General features: G+C 39.5%; 1 protein-coding gene across 1 annotated transcript in view; it reads left to right on the top strand.

Moving 5' to 3' along the window:
* Positions 1 to 18,555, top strand: part of LOC131990075 (pyruvate carboxylase, mitochondrial-like) — a 314,152-nt gene that overhangs the window by 8,969 nt on the left and 286,628 nt on the right. The window contains exons 2-8 of the mRNA XM_059355468.1: positions 3,620 to 3,756; positions 6,145 to 6,238; positions 6,855 to 6,945; positions 9,943 to 10,108; positions 10,542 to 10,687; positions 15,490 to 15,607; positions 17,486 to 17,553. Coding sequence (XP_059211451.1) covers positions 3,620 to 3,756; positions 6,145 to 6,238; positions 6,855 to 6,945; positions 9,943 to 10,108; positions 10,542 to 10,687; positions 15,490 to 15,607; positions 17,486 to 17,553 — 820 coding nt within the window. The remainder of the gene's footprint in view (positions 1 to 3,619; positions 3,757 to 6,144; positions 6,239 to 6,854; positions 6,946 to 9,942; positions 10,109 to 10,541; positions 10,688 to 15,489; positions 15,608 to 17,485; positions 17,554 to 18,555) is intronic.

Below are 18,555 nucleotides of genomic sequence, written 5' to 3'. Positions count from 1 at the left end.
TTTTATTAAGGCTTTAAAGCTACATTACAGATTTCTGAACTCAATTGACTGTCATAGCAGGTGATACCTCTATCTGTCTGGCCATTAAATCCACATGCTAAATCAGTATAAATATATTTTACCATATCACTCAAACCCAGTTTACAATAGATATAGTAGAAGTTGTACTTTAGGTGTATTGGATTGATACAGTTGGTGCAGGACACAGGAAGTATTTGTCTACCTGGTACAATTGTCCCTTTCCTTTCTGGCTCGTTGTATTCAGGCTGACGGAAACTCTATCTGTTTCAAAGTGTGACGCTGTTGCTTTTGTGAAGAAACAGGATACTGTTTCAACCTGTGTCTTCAGACATTCTCAAGGCATTCATTTGCAGTCAAAATGATCTAGTAACTGGTTATTGATTCATTTACCAAGACATATATTTATATAAAACATCACCCATATAGAATTTCTCACTGTAAAGCAGATTTTGAGTTAAAAAAAAAAAAAAATCACATTTGATTTTTCCCAGTCTGGGTGATCTAATCTCGCAGCAGTCTGTCTCATTATTTTCTTTTGGGATTTGACATATTGTATATGCCTTAACAGACATATTTTAATTGGTAATGAATAGTAGACTTGTTTGGTTTCATATAATTAAAGTAGTTTGAAAGTAGACTGTCCACTTCACACATGTGAAACAGGTTCATTTAGACCACACTCATTGTGATCTGAGGCTCTTTGAACTTTTGTTAGTATTAAGGGTATGGCCTTGTTACTTATTTTTTAATGTGCTACTTTGGGAGCGAAGTCGGGAACCGGTTCCAGTTGAGAAGCTGTTACAAATATGCCTTTGAGCTTATTATTTCCTTTTACCAATGCTGACATGTTTTTCTGACAGTTGCACATTGCAAAACAATGGCATCAAACTTATGCGTCAACGAAGCTGATAACTGGAAACAAGGAGTTAGGACGGAGACGAAGAAATGGTCCAAAGCGTGGCTTCATTTCACAAATCTAGATGACAACAATGCCACAGCTTTTAATGTCTGTACTGATAATGCAACATGGGCTTAAAATCATAATAAAATGGTCGTGTTGATGCTGAAGACCTGCGTACTGTTTTCACAGAAAAAATGATCAAGAACAAATAAGGGGATCCATGAAGAATCAGATGGATAAGCAGAATCCAAAATAGCATTGGCATCAATGAAATCTTATTAATTCCCATCTCTAGTGCTGCTTGTACAATAACCCAAAGTTATTGTTAAATAAGTTTTCGAATAGGAGTTCATCATGTGCACATTATAACGAGATCGGGCGTGATCAGGGTGGTAACTAACACTCACATGCATACACACACACACAGATACATGAACACGCATACATGCACCACCCCTTATTTTGTCATTAGTCTATTTTAGTATATCTTAGTATTTTTTATTTATTTATTTATTTATTATTTTTTTATTTTTTTTGTGTCGTTAGTTTGTTGTTTATTCCTTTTCTTGGAGATCCTCATTTGGGGAATACCAGTTTGCCTTGTACATATGTTTGTCTGTTTACCCTATGTTTTGTTATTTACTTTGTGAATATATACCTTGAAAAAAAGGGGAAAAAAATGCAAGGTACAATATTGTAAAGAAAACGAAATGACTGATTATGTTTGTGAAAGTAAGAAGCCTTGCAATAAAGTATTAAAAAGAATGTGCTCATTATGGGCTCTCCATGAGAGGCACTTTTTCAGGTTAGCTGTGGTCTCCATGGACTGCATTGCTGCTGTTTGACCACAGTGTGGCAGCAGAGGACTGTCAGTGAGGTGTAGCCTTGTAGTCAGACCAGAAGAAGAAGCTCCCACCTCTGCAGTCTCAAACAGCTTCCAGCAGTAAATCTGCCTGTTTCCTCAGAGTGACTCAGTCACATCCCATCAAGTTGAAGGTAGTTCTGTGTTAATGTGTGACTTTCACATGTGGTTGTGGGTAAGCCTGTCTGATGCTTATAGGGTGCTTCAATTTAGTAATTGAACTGCAGATTCTTGGTATTAAATGCAACCATTAAACCACGAGCCATTGTGAAGTGGAATATGTGGTTTGTTTGTATGTTCTTTCAGTGAAGAAGCTGACTTTGTCTTGTGAGAGTTGGAGGTTGTAGACAATACAGCCAAGTGGGTGCACTCTGAGGAGAAAACAACTCAACTGAGACAGGCTTTAAAGTATCTCATTCAGTATTTTTACATTAAATTATGAACAGTGAGTCTGTTCCAGTTTAATCACCCCAGTTTGTATCCCTGGGGACAAAATGTTTTGCATTTGAAGGATAAATATCAGCAAGTTTGTTTCTTTCCTACAATTAAAGCTACGAATGGACCTCATGGGGGCAGTCTCTGTTCTACAAGTATGGTTTGTATTTGATAGGAAAAAGATAACTAGTGCCTTCTATGTTTTGCTGTGGTTTGTTAAAATGCATATCACAAACGCACCAGAAACTTGTTGTCTTTAATTTGACACACCTGCAGCTGATTGGCAGCTGGCAGGCAGAGCAGCAGCTGATTGGCTTTTTAACTCCCTCCCCCTTTTATGGAAATCTAATCGGTTGGTTCTTCTGTCAGCTGTGAACTGTCATTTCAGTCTTTTCAGAGTCACTGAAATGGGGGGATTTGGATGTTCTGCCCTGATATGCTGTGAATTCAGCCACTTTAATCCGGAATAGTATTTTGAGACATGGTTTGCCTTTTTCCAAAAATTGCACCTCCTGTGATTTGGATATTGCACTCGTCCATATTGTGATTTCAATAGAATTCTGACTACTGTCTTTTTAATGTCAGTGTCTTGGCAAAGAGCTGCATCTGTAATAGCCTCTGACTCATGATGTGTCATAAAATGTATTGATTCAAGGGCTTAAATCATTATCACAGAAAACACTAACAGCCTCATGATGGAACGAGAGTGACTTATCTGCAAATTCTATTCGATTTTTCAACAGTCACTTTCATTGCAACAGAAGTCAGGGCCACAGCCCTTGACTCATTCATGCATAATACAGCCTTTTTTTTTTCTTTAGTACTGGAATAATGTAAGATTCCTACTAAATATCAGCAACAGCAATTAAAATTCTTCAGAAAAAATACCATACAGTTGAAAGGCACACACAACCCTCGGCAACAACTTAATAGGGCTTGGCGCTTTAGTAGATTTAATCTCTCTAAACAGGGCTCACACCTCTTGTTTAATCACTCTCAAAGCATTATCATCCTCTTATCATTTTCCTTAAAACATCCTTTTTTTTTTTCACCTGAGGAAGTGAACTTAGCAAATGGTTTCTACATAGAGATAGTAAGAATGCATGAGTGGTAGTTTCTGGACAAGGTGTTTGGTTTGGTTTGATCTCGATGTAATGAATTCTAGTCACTTACTGGTTGTCTTGTTGCTGAAGAACAAATGTATAGTTTCTTATTCTGTAGAGAATATGCTGGATACGTGTCCCAGAAAGCATATTTGAATAATTTCTTGTGCGATTGTAAAAATTCACCCCTTTCCTGATCCATGTGTTCCATCTGTCGCCCCTTCACTTATCACTGTTACAGTTTTAAGTGTATAGAGACATTGTGTATGACGAACATTTTATCTCTCTTTCTCCAAGGATGTTGAGGTACACTGTAGTCCGAGGCGGCCTCGGCCTGCTGGCTGTGAGGAGGGCCTGTCTTTCTCCCCGCTTCGCCCACTCTGCACCGAAGAACGAGTATCGACCAATCAAGAAAGTCATGGTGGCCAATAGAGGTAAGAGACCCCATCCACATCCTGACAGTACTAATTCACCGCTGAAGGAGATGAGCAATTCAGATAGTATCATTAAATTAAATACAATACTGTAAGAAAGAAAAAGTTATGACATTTATAATCTTCCCCAGGCAAGAGAACAGACTCTCAGACTCTTAATAATTAATGCCCAACATTTAGTCGGCCTTGGCACATGCTAATATTTAAGCACACATTGTATGTGGGTGGCTGCACAAGTTAGATTTGTTGTTCCAAAAGCACTGAGTTCTTTTTAGAATATTCGAAACAGAGGTGAAACTGCCACAACAAATCCTCACAGCACAATAGGAAGCTGAGTTTCATGGCTTTATTATAAACTGGTTTTAAGTGAATTAAAATGTGTTTCATGCTGTGTTTACACGTACACTTCCCACAAAATAAACTGACCCCACCAATAGCCAAATATTTTGTTTGCAACATTCGAAGCTGCTGGAAATCACCATAAGTGGGGTCTGCATTGAGCTCTGAATGGAAATAAAATTCTAGAGAAACATACTGCTTTCTAAACACAAAGCAGTCACCCCTGTGGTCGTTGCATGCAGCATAAATATGACTGACGGGCTCTGGTTATACTTGTAATCACTGCACCCCCGCCTATTAATGCTAATGCTGTCCAGACAGACTATCGCTGTGCAATTAAAATGACTCTGTAAGGTGACATGCTGGATTTGAGTGACAAATCAATGTATTATTCTAATTGCTTTTTAGAGCCTCCCATTACTGTATATTTATTCCTGCAGACATATTTAAAGTGCTTCATCTGGTTCAGTGATTCATTATTTCAGATTGATTGTTGCGTGGGTTTCCAGTGTGATTCCAATTCGGAACACACGTGGTACGTTGTAGACCTCCTGCTGCACATCAAAGGTCTGCATGGTGCATATGCATGCATACATTCATGTCTACGCCTCCATAAAGGCTCTTTCTAACTGCATTAATCAATCAATTTGATTCGAATAGATTGTGGTCTCTGCCACAAGTGCACGCACGAGAAAAAACACTAACACACACATAGCACGGCGATCCGTCAATCTCTCTTCTTCACATAGGCGTGACACGATATCAACACCACATTAGATCACATTCATCACACTGGTGTGCACTGGACCATGCAGTGTGTGTGCACGTGTATGTCTGCGTGCGTGCGTGTGTGTGTGTGTGTGTGTGTTGAAAAGGGAGACTGGACCATCACATCATATCAGCCCAGATTCCACTTCACCAAGCACATCTCCTCACTGCCATTGCTTCTCTGCTCTTTCACTAATATTCTCCTTTCCTTTCCTCTCTCCTCCCCTCCATCCCTTTGCTCTCCCTGTATTTTTCAGCACTTGTCAAATGTGATTTTCCTTTGAGTCCCTTGCTGTCTTCCTTTTTTCCTCCTTTTCGCTATCCTTTTTGCATTCTCACCCCGTTTCCCTCTTTTCCCCCCATCTACTGCTTTTCTGGTCTCCTTATTTGTCATGTTGTTAAACTTGCCAAACTGTGTTTCTTTTGGAGCCTCAATTCCTTAAAACCTCTTATGTCTCCTTTCTCTTTTTACATAGTTCGTTCTTAACTTTCTGCATTTCCTCACCTTCCATTGTCTAGATCTCTTTCTATCTGTCAGACTCGACCTGTACTCGCTCGGTCCGCTCTCATATTTCCATCCTTTTATGTTCCCACTGTTGTCTTGCTCTAGAATTCACGTTTTTTTCTTGCTCGCTTTCTTTCTTTTTTAACACTCTTCAAATGTTTGAATGCTGTCCTCCCTTTCAAGCAGGAACAACACATCTTACTTGCTTTCAGTGACTAAACTTTTTTCTCCCCGAAAATGTGTGTTGCTTGAAAAACAAGTATTTGGCTCCAGTGACAGCAAGATAAAAAGCAGGCAATGTTTTGGTTGTCTAAAGCAGAGATGTTACACTGTGTGTTCTCAAACTTTAGAAAAAACAGTACAGTAGACTTATTGCAGTGTCTGTTGATATGTTGCACAGTGTGATGAAGTAAACCAGATGGATTTGTCTTGTTTTCACATAAAAAATTCAAAGTTTATTTTATTCTCTCAGTGGATGCGGATTTCACGCAAAATAGGGCCAGTGCTACAGGATGTTGATAAAATCATATAAAGTGTGTGGTTATGAAAAATGGATGATGAAAGACGAAGAAGCACAACCTTCCACTACACACAAGCTGCTAAACTGCATCAAAAATACAAACACATTTTTAAAAAAATAAAGGGAATAAAAGGAGAAGGAGAGGAAGAGCAACATTTAGGACAGATGGGAAACTGACAATATGGCTGGAAGGTAAGTCACATAGGCACCTCCTGCATCATCCATTCATTACATATGTCTTTCCCTTTCCTTCCAGGTGAAATCGCTATCCGTGTGTTCAGAGCCTGCACTGAACTGGGGATTCGAACTGTGGCTGTCTACTCTGAGCAAGACACTGGACAAATGCACAGGTACTAAGCTCTGCAACACTGGAGCCGAATGGGTCCATGCAGGTTTAAATAAAGGCAGCATAACCGACAGATGTCTTAGTTAACTGCAGGGCTGCCACTGCTGGATATCGACCATGAAATGCTAACAGGTGATTAGAGCCAACAGCAATTAAAGGAAGCTTGGGAGTATTTCTCTCCTCTCCAGTGCTTTGGGCCAGTTCTTTGTTTTGCGCTTGGTATTAAGTAGGGACATAAGTATAATTGTATTGACATCCCAAACATTCAGGTAATCACACTGCTTAGTTTACATGCACAAACATCCTAATCTGTCAGCTTTTTCTATCCCCCCCCTGACTTTCTAATGCCTGTCTTTTAAAATGCCTTTCAGAGACTAATAAATCCCCTCATTCTCCATATGTAACATAAACCCTAAAAAGGCTGAGTGGAGGACTAGTTTAAATATTTTAAGCAGGCTTTATTTGATTAAATACTGGTCCCTACCCTCTGCTGAGCTTAGATTTGCTGCTGTGGGGCCATAATGGTTGTGTGCTTGAGAGCTTGTGCACATCTTTGTGTTTGCTTCTGCTCTCCTCCTCCCATTACGCTGACATTAAATCCTTCACCCTTGTCTTCACAGGCAGAAAGCAGATGAGGCTTACCTGATTGGAAAAGGCCTGCCACCTGTTGCAGCATACCTGGACATTCCTGACATCATCAAAGTAGCAAAGGTAACAGATAATTAAAATAAATAAACATATTGTATTCAAATCTATTCACTTGTTTAAAGCAAAAAACTGTGATTTTACATTTTTTACTCCAACACTCAGCCCGTGAGAGTAGTTTTAATGCTGAATGACTTCTGTGGCCCCGGAGGAGCCTTTTTAAAGTATGAGAAAATATCCCAAGTGATGTCATTAGGGTTTTCTCAGCTCAGGCTGAAAAAAATTCAAGTTGTTATAATACAGCTAGTGCTGAAAACTGGGGGTGTCGACCTTCAGAGACATGGAAGATCACAAAAAACGAAAAAACACTACTAAATTACATCACAAAGTAGGATGCAGCATTTCAATCTCATCTGCTAGAACAGGAAAAATAGCTCTCAGGAAAACATGCAGATAGGGGAACAAATAATGGAAAAACTGGAATAAAAAAGAAAAGCCAGATCTCACCGCAGTTCAACACCCATGTGTAAAACAATGCACTCCACAGCAATCTCTTTTTACACTAAATTATTTTATATACATTTTGTCTTCACATCTCTTTAGCCATGCCTGTGACTGATTAAAATTGATCAGAGGAGGAATGGTCTTTATCCCTCCCATAGAGTTTCACAGACCTGAGAAGGAACATTTAAGCTGTTTTGGGGGGATTGTTGTGTCCTGATTTGATCTAAAACATTTCATGTTGGTTTTTCTTTTGAATTGTCACCCATGCATACATGAGTAGCTTGCAGTGTGTCATCATACATCAGCTCCATCTTGCACTGGGAGGTGTTGTCAGTATTACAGATTTTTTGATAAGAATTGTGTCTCTCCATGTTAAAAAATGTAACTAAGCTGAAATAAGCCATGCTTCTCCTCTTTGTTTGAAGGCTTTTACTTTGAAGTAGTGTCAACATTTGCTGTCTTTCTAGGAGTGACATAAGAAGATTATAAATCTCTAGTCTTTGCATTAAAGGTGGAATCTGAGAATTAGGAAATGAATTGTTGATATTTGAACTCAGCAACCAAACAAATACACCTCCTCTGTCAGTGTTCCTTCAACACATTAGCATGTGCCACATTATGTCCCTTCACTCAGCATAATAACATTATAACAATAATCTTTATTTATACAGCACTTTTCAAAACAAATTTACAAAGTGCTTTATTTGGTTGAATCAGGATAACGACTGGAATCACTCCTTGCCAACACATCTAAAGCTTCTAATCACCATGTTTTTTGTCATTTATTTAACCAGTACAGGAAGAAAAAATGAAAATTTGGAACTATTTTTAGTGTTAGGCAAAGTTACCTACAATGGTATTCCCCTGATGTGTTGTGCTAGATTTTTCTTCTCTGCTAAGGTTTTTACAGTAGGTAGGTAGTATGAAAAAATATTCTCTTGCAGTTCATCTTATTTTTGATCTGCAGGAAAACCCTGCTACCTTCCTGAATTTGGCAGGTGGCATTGATCTGGCAAAACTTATTTTTCAATGGCATAAAAATAGTGACAGACAATTCCCTTTATAATTCCTCTCTCCTCACGCAAAGTCTATATTTAGTTTGGTTGCGAGGAAGGAAAAGGAAACAACTTCTGTCTATCCTCTGTCCTTCCTTCCCTTTGCCCTTTGTTCCTCTTTTCCTCCTCTTGTAAGCTTCCTTCTACCATTTCCCTCCTTTTCCCATCGTTCTATCCATCATCCCTCTCCTTCTCTTACCTCTGTCACTTATCGCGGTGTTAGATCAGATCTGTTCCTCGTTACCTCCTTTTCCCTCCCATCCTCCCTCCATCCTCGAGGATGTGCTGCCAGTTGTTCATTATCATTTCTCTGATCAATCTCTCACGGTTTATAATTTTCTGCGTGGGCATGTGGTCAGCCGGCCAAGTCGGGGAGCGGCCGCCATCCAACTCATTTCTCAAAAATCCTTCTGCCTGTCTGGGAGCCCAGCCACCCCATGCTAGCAAAGAAGTGTGTGTGTGTTCTTTCTCTCCTGCTCTCACTCTTTCACATTCAGTGTATGTGTACCTCTTCTTCACACTGTGTATCACTCTGTTACTGTGTGACCAAAATAACCGTCCGTCGCTGTACCAGTACCTTCTGTGTGTGATGTTGTATGTGAAATTGTGTGTCTGCTTGCAACTGTGAAAGCACGAGTGTATGATCTTGCCTATTTGAATGTGTATCACCCCGGGGAGTTGTGAGCCTGTGTGTGTGAAACTTCAACCTACTGTCGCTGTCTCTTGTGTGTGTGTGTACCTGCTTGTGTGCACGCACTTGCTGCATTTTATGTGTGTGTGGCTCCATGCCTCCTCCGGCCTGCCAGTAACAGCTCCCTTAACAACGGGACAGCCCATAATTATAGTCCGCCTCGTATCCAAGAGCAGATGGCACATACTGATCCAGAGATGGCTCTATCTGTCAAGCTCGGCAGCTACTGTATCTGTCTGCTACCCTGTGTGTGTGTGTGTGTGTGTGTGTGTGTGAGCGTTTGTGTGTTCCTCTCAATACCTTCCCCCTGACCCTCAAATTATGTGTGCCTGTCTCCTCGCTCAGTTTCCTGCTGGTGTCCATTGAATAGATCATGATTGAGGCGATTGCAACTAAGATAGAATGAGAATAAAGTATGTCATTAGCTCACACTCCCGTTGCTGCAAGTGATGCATACATCCTTTTCACTGGCCAGCAGACAGTGTGTGGTAAAGCATGCAGGTTAGTGTGTGTGATGACTCTTTATTTCCCACACCAATAGTCGGCCAAGTGTTAACTGGAGCCCCACAGTGGCTTTGTATTTAATAGAACTCCTGTTGCTTAGCTGGGCTTCATTTCCTTTCTCAGGTTTCCATTTGAAATGCATTATCATAAACTTTAATTATATGTGGATAAAAAAAAAATGTGTCACATAAGATGGTGTCATAGATGGATCAGTCTTTTCTTTGTTTCAAAGCAGTAAAACCAAACTGGTCGACACACAGAAATATAATGAATGTGAATAACCATTTCTCCATGTATCTCACTTCTTAGGACAACAATGTGGACGCTATCCACCCAGGCTACGGTTTCCTGTCTGAGCGGGCAGACTTTGCACAGGCCTGCGCAGACGCTGGGGTGATGTTTGTAGGACCAACCCCAGAAACGGTTCGCAAGATGGGAGACAAGGTGGAGGCTCGTGCCCTGGCCATCAGTGCAGGTATGGAAGGAGTTGACTTGCAAAAATAAAAAAAAGAGTAGATTCATAGATATGGTGGAAGTGTTTCTCAAAATTTAAACCATATTTGGCATAAATTAACAGTGGTGCTTGTTGTCAAGATGATGACTCGCCCACCTTTCAGCCTGGCATTGCTTCGGCTTTTACTCTCCAAGCATATATTTCACCTGCGGGGGATGAACATTTTTAGAACTTATGTTTCAGCCTTTAACTTGCAAGAAATGCAGAAAAAATATAGCTCTATTTATATGGAGTTTACAGCACCCCTCTTCCCTGTTGGTGTTGTTGCACTGTAAAGGTAGTTGCTTGCAGTCTTCTCAAAGGTGGTCCCACATTAAATGTGGAAATGTGGAAATCCCTCTTAATTAATGCACTAACGATGTATTGCTGTTTTACTCTACCCACCCCTGTCCAGGTGTACCTGTGGTCCCAGGAACAGATTCCCCCATCTCCTGCCTGCAGGATGCGCAGGTGTTCGCCCAAACCTACGGCTTCCCCATCATCTTCAAGGCGGCCTATGGAGGAGGTGGTCGTGGCATGAGAGTGGTCAGAGAGTACGAGGTGAGCCGTCACCCGCTGCATTACATTATCACCTCTGTGAGCGATGTAATTCAATAGCTTGCTCTGACAACATAAATCTTGTCCTTTACTCGTGTCCAGCAAAGAGAAAACAAACCTAACTTGATAGAGGATGGCCTCATGACACATTTTGGTTTCCATATTCATTAGTTTTATGTTTGTTTTGAATGAAGGTGAAATTTCTTGGGAATTATAACCTGGTCATTTATCTTTCCGGCCACCAATCAACCTGCGTGTTTTGGTGTGTGTACTCTGAAATTGCTTCTGTCATCTAGCGAAGCCAGGGTGATTTCTGTGTGTTGGAGACTCTTTATCCTGCATCAGCAGAGGACATTAAGAAAATAATGTCTCTCAATATTGTAGCTGTCCAGGGGCCACTTTTCAAATATGCATCTCAATGTAAAGATGGTCATAAAACCTAATGCATCTTACAATTTTCAACATGAGCAATCTTCATATGATTAAATACCCTAACATACAAAATACATAGCCCTACATAAATAAATATGATCCGGAGATCAAAAGCTGTAGGTAGGAGAACTCACCTTTATCATCCTGCTCATCTCCCTCCTCTCAGCCACGTACAGTGGCATCGCTCAGAGAGCCGTGAGAGAGCTGTCAGTGATAACTGCACAGCAATGTGATAAAAGCCAGACCTGGACTTTTTGGGTCATGTTACCCTATGGTTAAATTATTGTTGTTTTGATATTAAATGATGCTCAAATGAAATTGCAGACTAACCCTGTCTGGTCAGTATGATACTTTTCTGAAGCTTTAGATTCTAGTTTCTATATCTTCCCATCCTTTTGTTTGTTATAGCTTGTGTATGTAGGTTGCTTGGTTATAAAACATCTGTTTTCTAATGAAAGTCTCTTATAGAAGGAGCAGTTTTATGTCTGACTCACCTGTGCCGACTGTCAAAGCATATGTGATCTGTCACCTCTAGATTATAGGCTTGCTGCACATTTTTGCCAGGATGTACTTCAAACAAGAACCTGAAGGATAGAAGCACATTTTATCTCCTTTTTTTAAATATGTACTTGAACTGGGAAATGGACCATCATGTCCAGAAAACTAAAAACAGACTTTAAAGGCTACCTTATACAGGATGTAGAACATTTTCGTGATAAGTTAAGTATAATGATGGTCTACATATACAGTGCTTCTCCTGCTTGTTTCATCTGTTGAGCATGCCATGTGTTGATGTATAATTGTACTGCTGTTCGATAAGTCCATTCATTTAAAACATATTCATAAAGCTTTTGAGCATGGGCAGCCAACAGCTGCTCACTCAGTGTAAGTGGTGTATTGGGAGATGCTTGTGAAAAATTCAGAATGTTTGCAGAGTTTTTAACCTCCAAGAAAAACATCCCTAACCTCTGTTGATTGTTATTGGAAACTGGGCCAGCAGGTCCAATAATACTATTATATAATACTATAATTATGAATGGCAAAATAAAACCAACAGAAATAGAACATCATTATATTAAGGTTTAATGTCCTTTTAGGGGAGGATTTTATCTAAAAACATGTGTCTCAAAAGGAAAATGAACTCTCAAAGACACCAGGAAGCGGCAAGTTGTCACCCCTGTTTATGTCAGCGGAGGTCTGGCGGCAGCTTTGCTTCTTGTGCCGGCAGTGGGGGCACCAGAGGGAGCATGTGTGGTCGCTCTTCATGTGAACGCACGCAGATTTCCCCCTGTGTCAGCCTTGCAAGTTTGACCATGTCAAACTTTTTCAGCAAGCAGCTGGTTGTTGCCCAATAAGATGGAAGAGGGCACAGATCAGCAGTGAATCAGAGCTGCATAGAGCATCAACACCTCCTCATACTTCATGGCTCGTAGCATTTACTGTACTTTATTTCTTCGCTTTGGTTATTTAACAAACAAAGAATATTTAAGTCAAATTGAAGAAGGCCATGCATATCATCACTGTAACTTTTTTCCGACCTAAAAATACAACATTCTTTCATCCTCACTTTGAAATTTATGCATTAAATATGTGCAAAGTGCAGATTAAGATTCCTTAATTATTCATTTCCTTTGAACTGTTTTTATATTATTGGCAGGCTGGCTCTACCGCCTGTGACATTAACTAAAGCCTTGATCCAGAGAAACATGTCCAGTGTTGTACACACTTCACAAACTCTAGTTCACAGTTCAATTCACAGATTAAAATGAGTAGTTCATTGTTCACAATTTAAATTTTTGAACCAATGTCACAGTCCCAATAAATTAACTAGTTCATGTTTATTTCTTCTTTTAACATTCCTTGTATAGAGCTGCTTCAGCTGGAAACCAGTCACTAATCTTGCAAATCTATAATTGCCAAGACTGGTTGGATCCTTCAGTAGGATTTTTCAAATTTGTTGTCGATTTAGATGATTTTTTTTTTTTTTAGATCTGATGTTCACAGTTTGCATAAAAATGAGATTTTTGTGGGAATCTGTACAGATTGGTTCCTATCCACATGCAGTCTTCAGCATTACTGCTGTTTTAACAAATGGCTGTGCAAATTGGTGATTTGTCATAACTTACCTAAATGATTGGCGTAGTCAATAAACACAGTATTTAAAGTTGCCCTCATTAAGAACAACCATGACATATCCCTCTACCAAATACTGGCATCCTTGGGTGTATTAAAACACAGTTAATTAGTTACAAGCAAATATGTTCAGTTTACCATTGACCCCCAGAAAGAGAGCTTGTTCAAAAAATGCTCATGTTCACTGAACACAACACACTTGACTTCTCAATGTCAGCCACAGCGTTTCTCACTGATCTACGCGAGGAAATGCATTGTTGTGTTGTACTGTAGCCATTGAAGTCAGCAAACCATTGGAGAGTATGACCTTTCCTGAGTTGTACGACAGTCTAATTAATTAGTTGTTGACATTTCTAGTTATTCAGTTCAGTCACAGGGGCCTCAGCAGCTCTAGCTGATATGATGTGAGGAAATTGTAAAGAGGTTTCTCTGCACTTTTGGGACCTCAAGCAACAATGCGTAGGTTGGCTTTTAATTCCATTAAGGCCAGCTCGTGGGTCATTTGTATGCTGAATTAACAGAACGAGCCTAACTATTCTCAACATATTGTAGGCTGAGATGTGTATGTTTACTGATAAGCAGGGCAGAATTAAAGTGCCAGATTTTTCCTCAGAGTTCGACGTGATGTGCTTTCCCAAAGAGGAAGAGAACAAGAAAATGGCACGTATCAAAGCTCCAGTGGCCAAAGCTGACAGACGGACTGAACTGATGTGGAAGGAGTACAAATGGAATTCTGATAACTTTGAGTCTTTCAAAAGTCTTTTCTGTCATTTACAAAAATAGAGGTGCACCAATGATTTCAAAACGCTTCTAGCTTCGTGACTGTAAATTCTTTTTACCACACATTGAATGCAGTGCAGGTTGTAAGTAATCTTTTCAGTGGCTTTTTGTTTTTATGAACGCTCATTTCAATCTACAGTAAGTGCATTTCTCTAACAATTGTAGAAGCCATTTGCCTGACCATAACACTTACAAATCGAGGCACATTTGTAATTATAATTATCTCATCCCAAGACAGTGATATTATGCAGTGATTTATTCATTTTTAATTTTGAAGATTATATCTTCATGTTTGATTAAACTGACAATTATTCTCTTGATTAATAATTTTCTCTATGAAATGAAAAAAAAAATAGAAATACATGCCTACCACAGTTCCCCAGAGCCTAAGGTAACATTTTCAAATAGCTTCTGTTGTCTGTGCAGCAGTTCAAAACACACAGGTTTGCTATGTACTATCACATAAGACCAAAAAACCCTGGAAATCCTAAAAGTAAGATGTTAGAGCCACCAAAAGGACTCAAATGAATATTCAGTTATCAAAATGCATGCAAATTATTTTTCAACATAGGGCAGTATGATGCTATGATGCTTTGACAGGTTCATGCAGTATCTTCTAACGCACCACACATGATCAGAAACGGAGAGGATAAATATATGTAGAGCCCTGTTGGAGTGTTTCATATAACTATAATACAAATTCATTACGTACCGTATGTGTAAGCCAATGAATATACATCTGTTCGTGCCAGTTAACTTGGTAGAATGAAGCCAGTCGGCAACACTGATGGTACTAAATGTCCTCTTTATTGATGGCTGTCATCTGGTCTGATCAGATCATGGTCAGGGAAATAAAATGTATTTATTTTTACACAGCGGTACAATTTCCGGTCAATCTGTAAAATCCACGCTGTATTTTTATGCCAGTTTACCGGGGAGGCTTATTTTTTCTTTCAAGAGCATCTTTTCTCAAGGCTTTGGGATGACAGATGACGACAGGATTGGGTCTCCTCTCCTGAGGCTCAGCCAAAGGGGTCATGATGGTGACTCTTTCCCCAATAGAGGGTATTGTGGAAAGGCTGGTCAGACGTCACAGACTGACAAATACAGATTGTGTCATGACCTCCAGCATGCTCGGTCATGACCTCCCACTGGTCCCCGAGATGTCGGATAGAAAGTTGCCCTTAAGGGGTGAAAACATTCGTGTCAAAAGAAAGCAAAAAAAAACATAAGGGAAGCTGCACACCATGACATGTGAATGACAAGGGAGGGAGAAGGGAATACAGTAGATTACAAGAAGAAATAAAAGTTGTATTAAAAACTAAAGGATGTTAAAATGATGTCTCTGTGCAGCACCAAAACTCCTTGAAAACCTTATAAATTCTTTGCTGTGACTTGTCTGCTTCTTGAATAGCAGCACTAACTCAGACGTGTATGGATTTTTCTCCTCTGTTTGTCAGGAACTTGAGGAGAATTATCAGCGGGCCTACTCTGAAGCCCTGACGGCTTTTGGGAACGGAGCCCTGTTTGTTGAGAAGTTTATTGAAAAGCCACGACACATCGAAGTACAGATCCTCGGTAAGTGCATTTACGACTCCCTCTGTGTTTGCATTTAACCATGCGTCCATTTTTTTTTATTTGCTTTGTTTATGCCGATTGATCTAAGTTCATTGAGAAAGCAGGGTGCATACAAGTCATTGAACTCAGTGGTATTGCTAAGGGAGGAAGAGGGAAGGATGAACAATGAGAATGAAGGAGCTTTATTGGACAGCAGAGGATTCTCCAGCCATTATTTCTTATTATAGTGAGCGTAACTCTACTACCACTCAATACTGTAGAACTGAAATTCAACACTGACACTTACAGGAAGTGTATCTGCTCTTTGAACATATTCTGTGCACATCTGTGAGTGCATGTTCATGTGCACATTACTGCAGGCACCTTTGTTATCGGGTGTACATTTATCTGTGGTTTCACACAGGTGTGTTTGTGCATTTATGTCTGCATGTATCAGCATTTACCTTGGTGTAGTTCTGTGTGTGGTCACTGTGATTAATGACTGTCTTTAGGCCATGTAAGGGATTGTGTGAATTCTATGAATTACCTGTTAAAAGCCATGTCTTTGCCAGCCCTCTTTTTGTTCAATTCTTCACTTTCAATATATTTCCAGTTCCTCCTCCTTAATCTTCTCATTTTCTTTCACCCTTTCTCCATTGTTGCGTTCCTAACCTCCCGCTGCCTCATTTTGTGTCTCCTGCCTTTGTGTTTTCTGTCAACTTTCCACCATTCTTTCTCCTTTTTAGGCCATTACACAGCATGCAATAACCACGATCTTGCAGGTCATACTGTGTAAGATGGGTCTAATTAGCTCTAAGTCGCATGTTAGATTGTGCAATATGTGGTAAATTGGAGCTCTACATTATAAAGAGAAAAAAAGACATGACATTATCTTGCATCATCAATGTGCTCCACTCATTTTTAAACAAGCAGCACAAAAACGTATTTGGCCCTCATACAGGCACTGTTTTTATCTTTAGCCATAAGTAGGAGTTAGTATATAGTTATATACTTGTGAAAATGATATCTGATAATAGTGGATGACAGCTTTCAGTGTGACGACTGGCTGCATTTTTGCTTTTTTTTTTCTAATTTAAACTGAATCTCTTTGTCTTGGACTATTGTTCAGACAAAACAAGACATATCACATAGGGATGTTTCACTTTTTATGTTTTATAGACTAAATTACTTATCAGTTGTTAATTGAGAAATAATTGACAGATTAATCGTTAATGAAGATAAATGCTAGTTGCAACCCATGATATTATCTTAAAAAGACCACCCTTTTATACAGATCATGATTTAAAAAAAGTTTTACAGATATCTGTGAAATGCTGAGAACATGTTTTTGATAAAGAATTTTTTTGCGGGGGCTGTGCTGTTTTTCATTATCACACATTTCTCTGGCAAGTGTTTTGCTGGACTCCCCACATATTGAAGTACTTAAGGGAGAAATCTGTGATAGCTAAAGACATGGTGGAGACATTTAAGTAGGTGGTTGAACTGTGTCTTTGAAAACATTATGTTTTACAGTCCATATAGTCCAGCTAGCAATAACTATATCAAGATGTAGCCTACCGCTGCCTCCGTCTGTCACATGACCATTATCTCAGCTTGCTTGTTGCAATCCCTTCAGATTCGCACATCAGAATGTGTCCTCTCATGCTGCATATATACACACGTTATAGCAGCACTCAGTGTGAGAATTTTGGTCCTCAAATTCGGACGCTGTCAGAATTTGATGTAGAAATTTGAAGCTGGCCGAGGACTAATGAATGTTTCTCTCACTCCTCCTTTACTTGATCTCAACCACAGCTTTTCTCCGTACTCCTGATTATCTTCTTATTGTCTTTGCTAATTTCATTTTCTCACCCACTTATTCTTTGTCTCTTTCCACAGGCGATAAATATGGTAATGTCATCCACCTCTACGAGAGAGACTGCTCCATTCAGCGGAGACACCAAAAGGTGAAGTCCCCATTTAAAAATTCATCTAACCCAACTTAATGTTTGAATTTACTTAAGATTATCTTCATGGCATTTGTGCTGTATTAGGTAGATTACCATGAAGTGGATGGTGATTGTGGACGGGCATTAAACAAAGGTCATAAGCAGAAATCACACCTGCAGGCATGGAGGTGTACTGAATATACAAAAGACTGTCGTGTTTTATTCCCCTCTTTATTCAGGAACACAGGCCAATTTAACAGCACATTAATAAATATGGTGATTATATTCCTGATTATAGATATGACTATTATGCCACTGGTGGGCATGGGTATCAAATATGTCCTGACCAGCAGGGGGTAAGAGGATTATGCACCAATAAAAATTAGCCGCTCTTAATGCTGTGTGAATGGGCGTCAAAGCACCAACTGCTGCAGAATCCTCCTGCAAATCAACTTGGATCAACAAAACCAGTTTATTAAAGACTATATAGCCTTGAAATGATTGTCATTCATTACCAGGGCTTTTTACAGATTTTTTGGGCTGGTACTGGAGAGAAATTGGGTATTACAGCACCTGATTGTAAAAATAACAAATAACTGAATCCCTCACGAGAGGAAATTGAAATTGTCATCTAATAAGCACTCGGTATAACAATGCTTTCATCAGAGGAAGCTGATTAACATGTGTAATATTTCATTACTTATTGTCACCTCAAAGCAGTTTCAATCATGTGTTTTCATCACTTTCTTCCTCTCCTTTTAATCAAATTATAGATGATAATCACATTAGTGGCTCTGTTCATGCCAGAGCTGCTGCTCTTTGATTCTGTGAGTCTTAATCTGCCTTTGCCCTTAATCTAAGATCTTTTTGAATCTCAGAAACAAGAATACAGGAATAGTTGCTGGTTGAAATAAATTAGGGCTGGTAGAGCGCCGACAGGATATTTTTAGTTTTTTTTTTCTATCTTGGAAATACAATTCATACTCTTCGGGTGGATAGGGGTGGTATTTGATTATCTGA

This window comes from Centropristis striata, chromosome 17 (genome assembly GCF_030273125.1).
Source record: "Centropristis striata isolate RG_2023a ecotype Rhode Island chromosome 17, C.striata_1.0, whole genome shotgun sequence".
In the NCBI taxonomy this organism is placed as follows: Eukaryota; Metazoa; Chordata; class Actinopteri; order Perciformes; family Serranidae; genus Centropristis; species Centropristis striata.
This window is presented reverse-complemented; position numbering and strand designations above follow the sequence as displayed.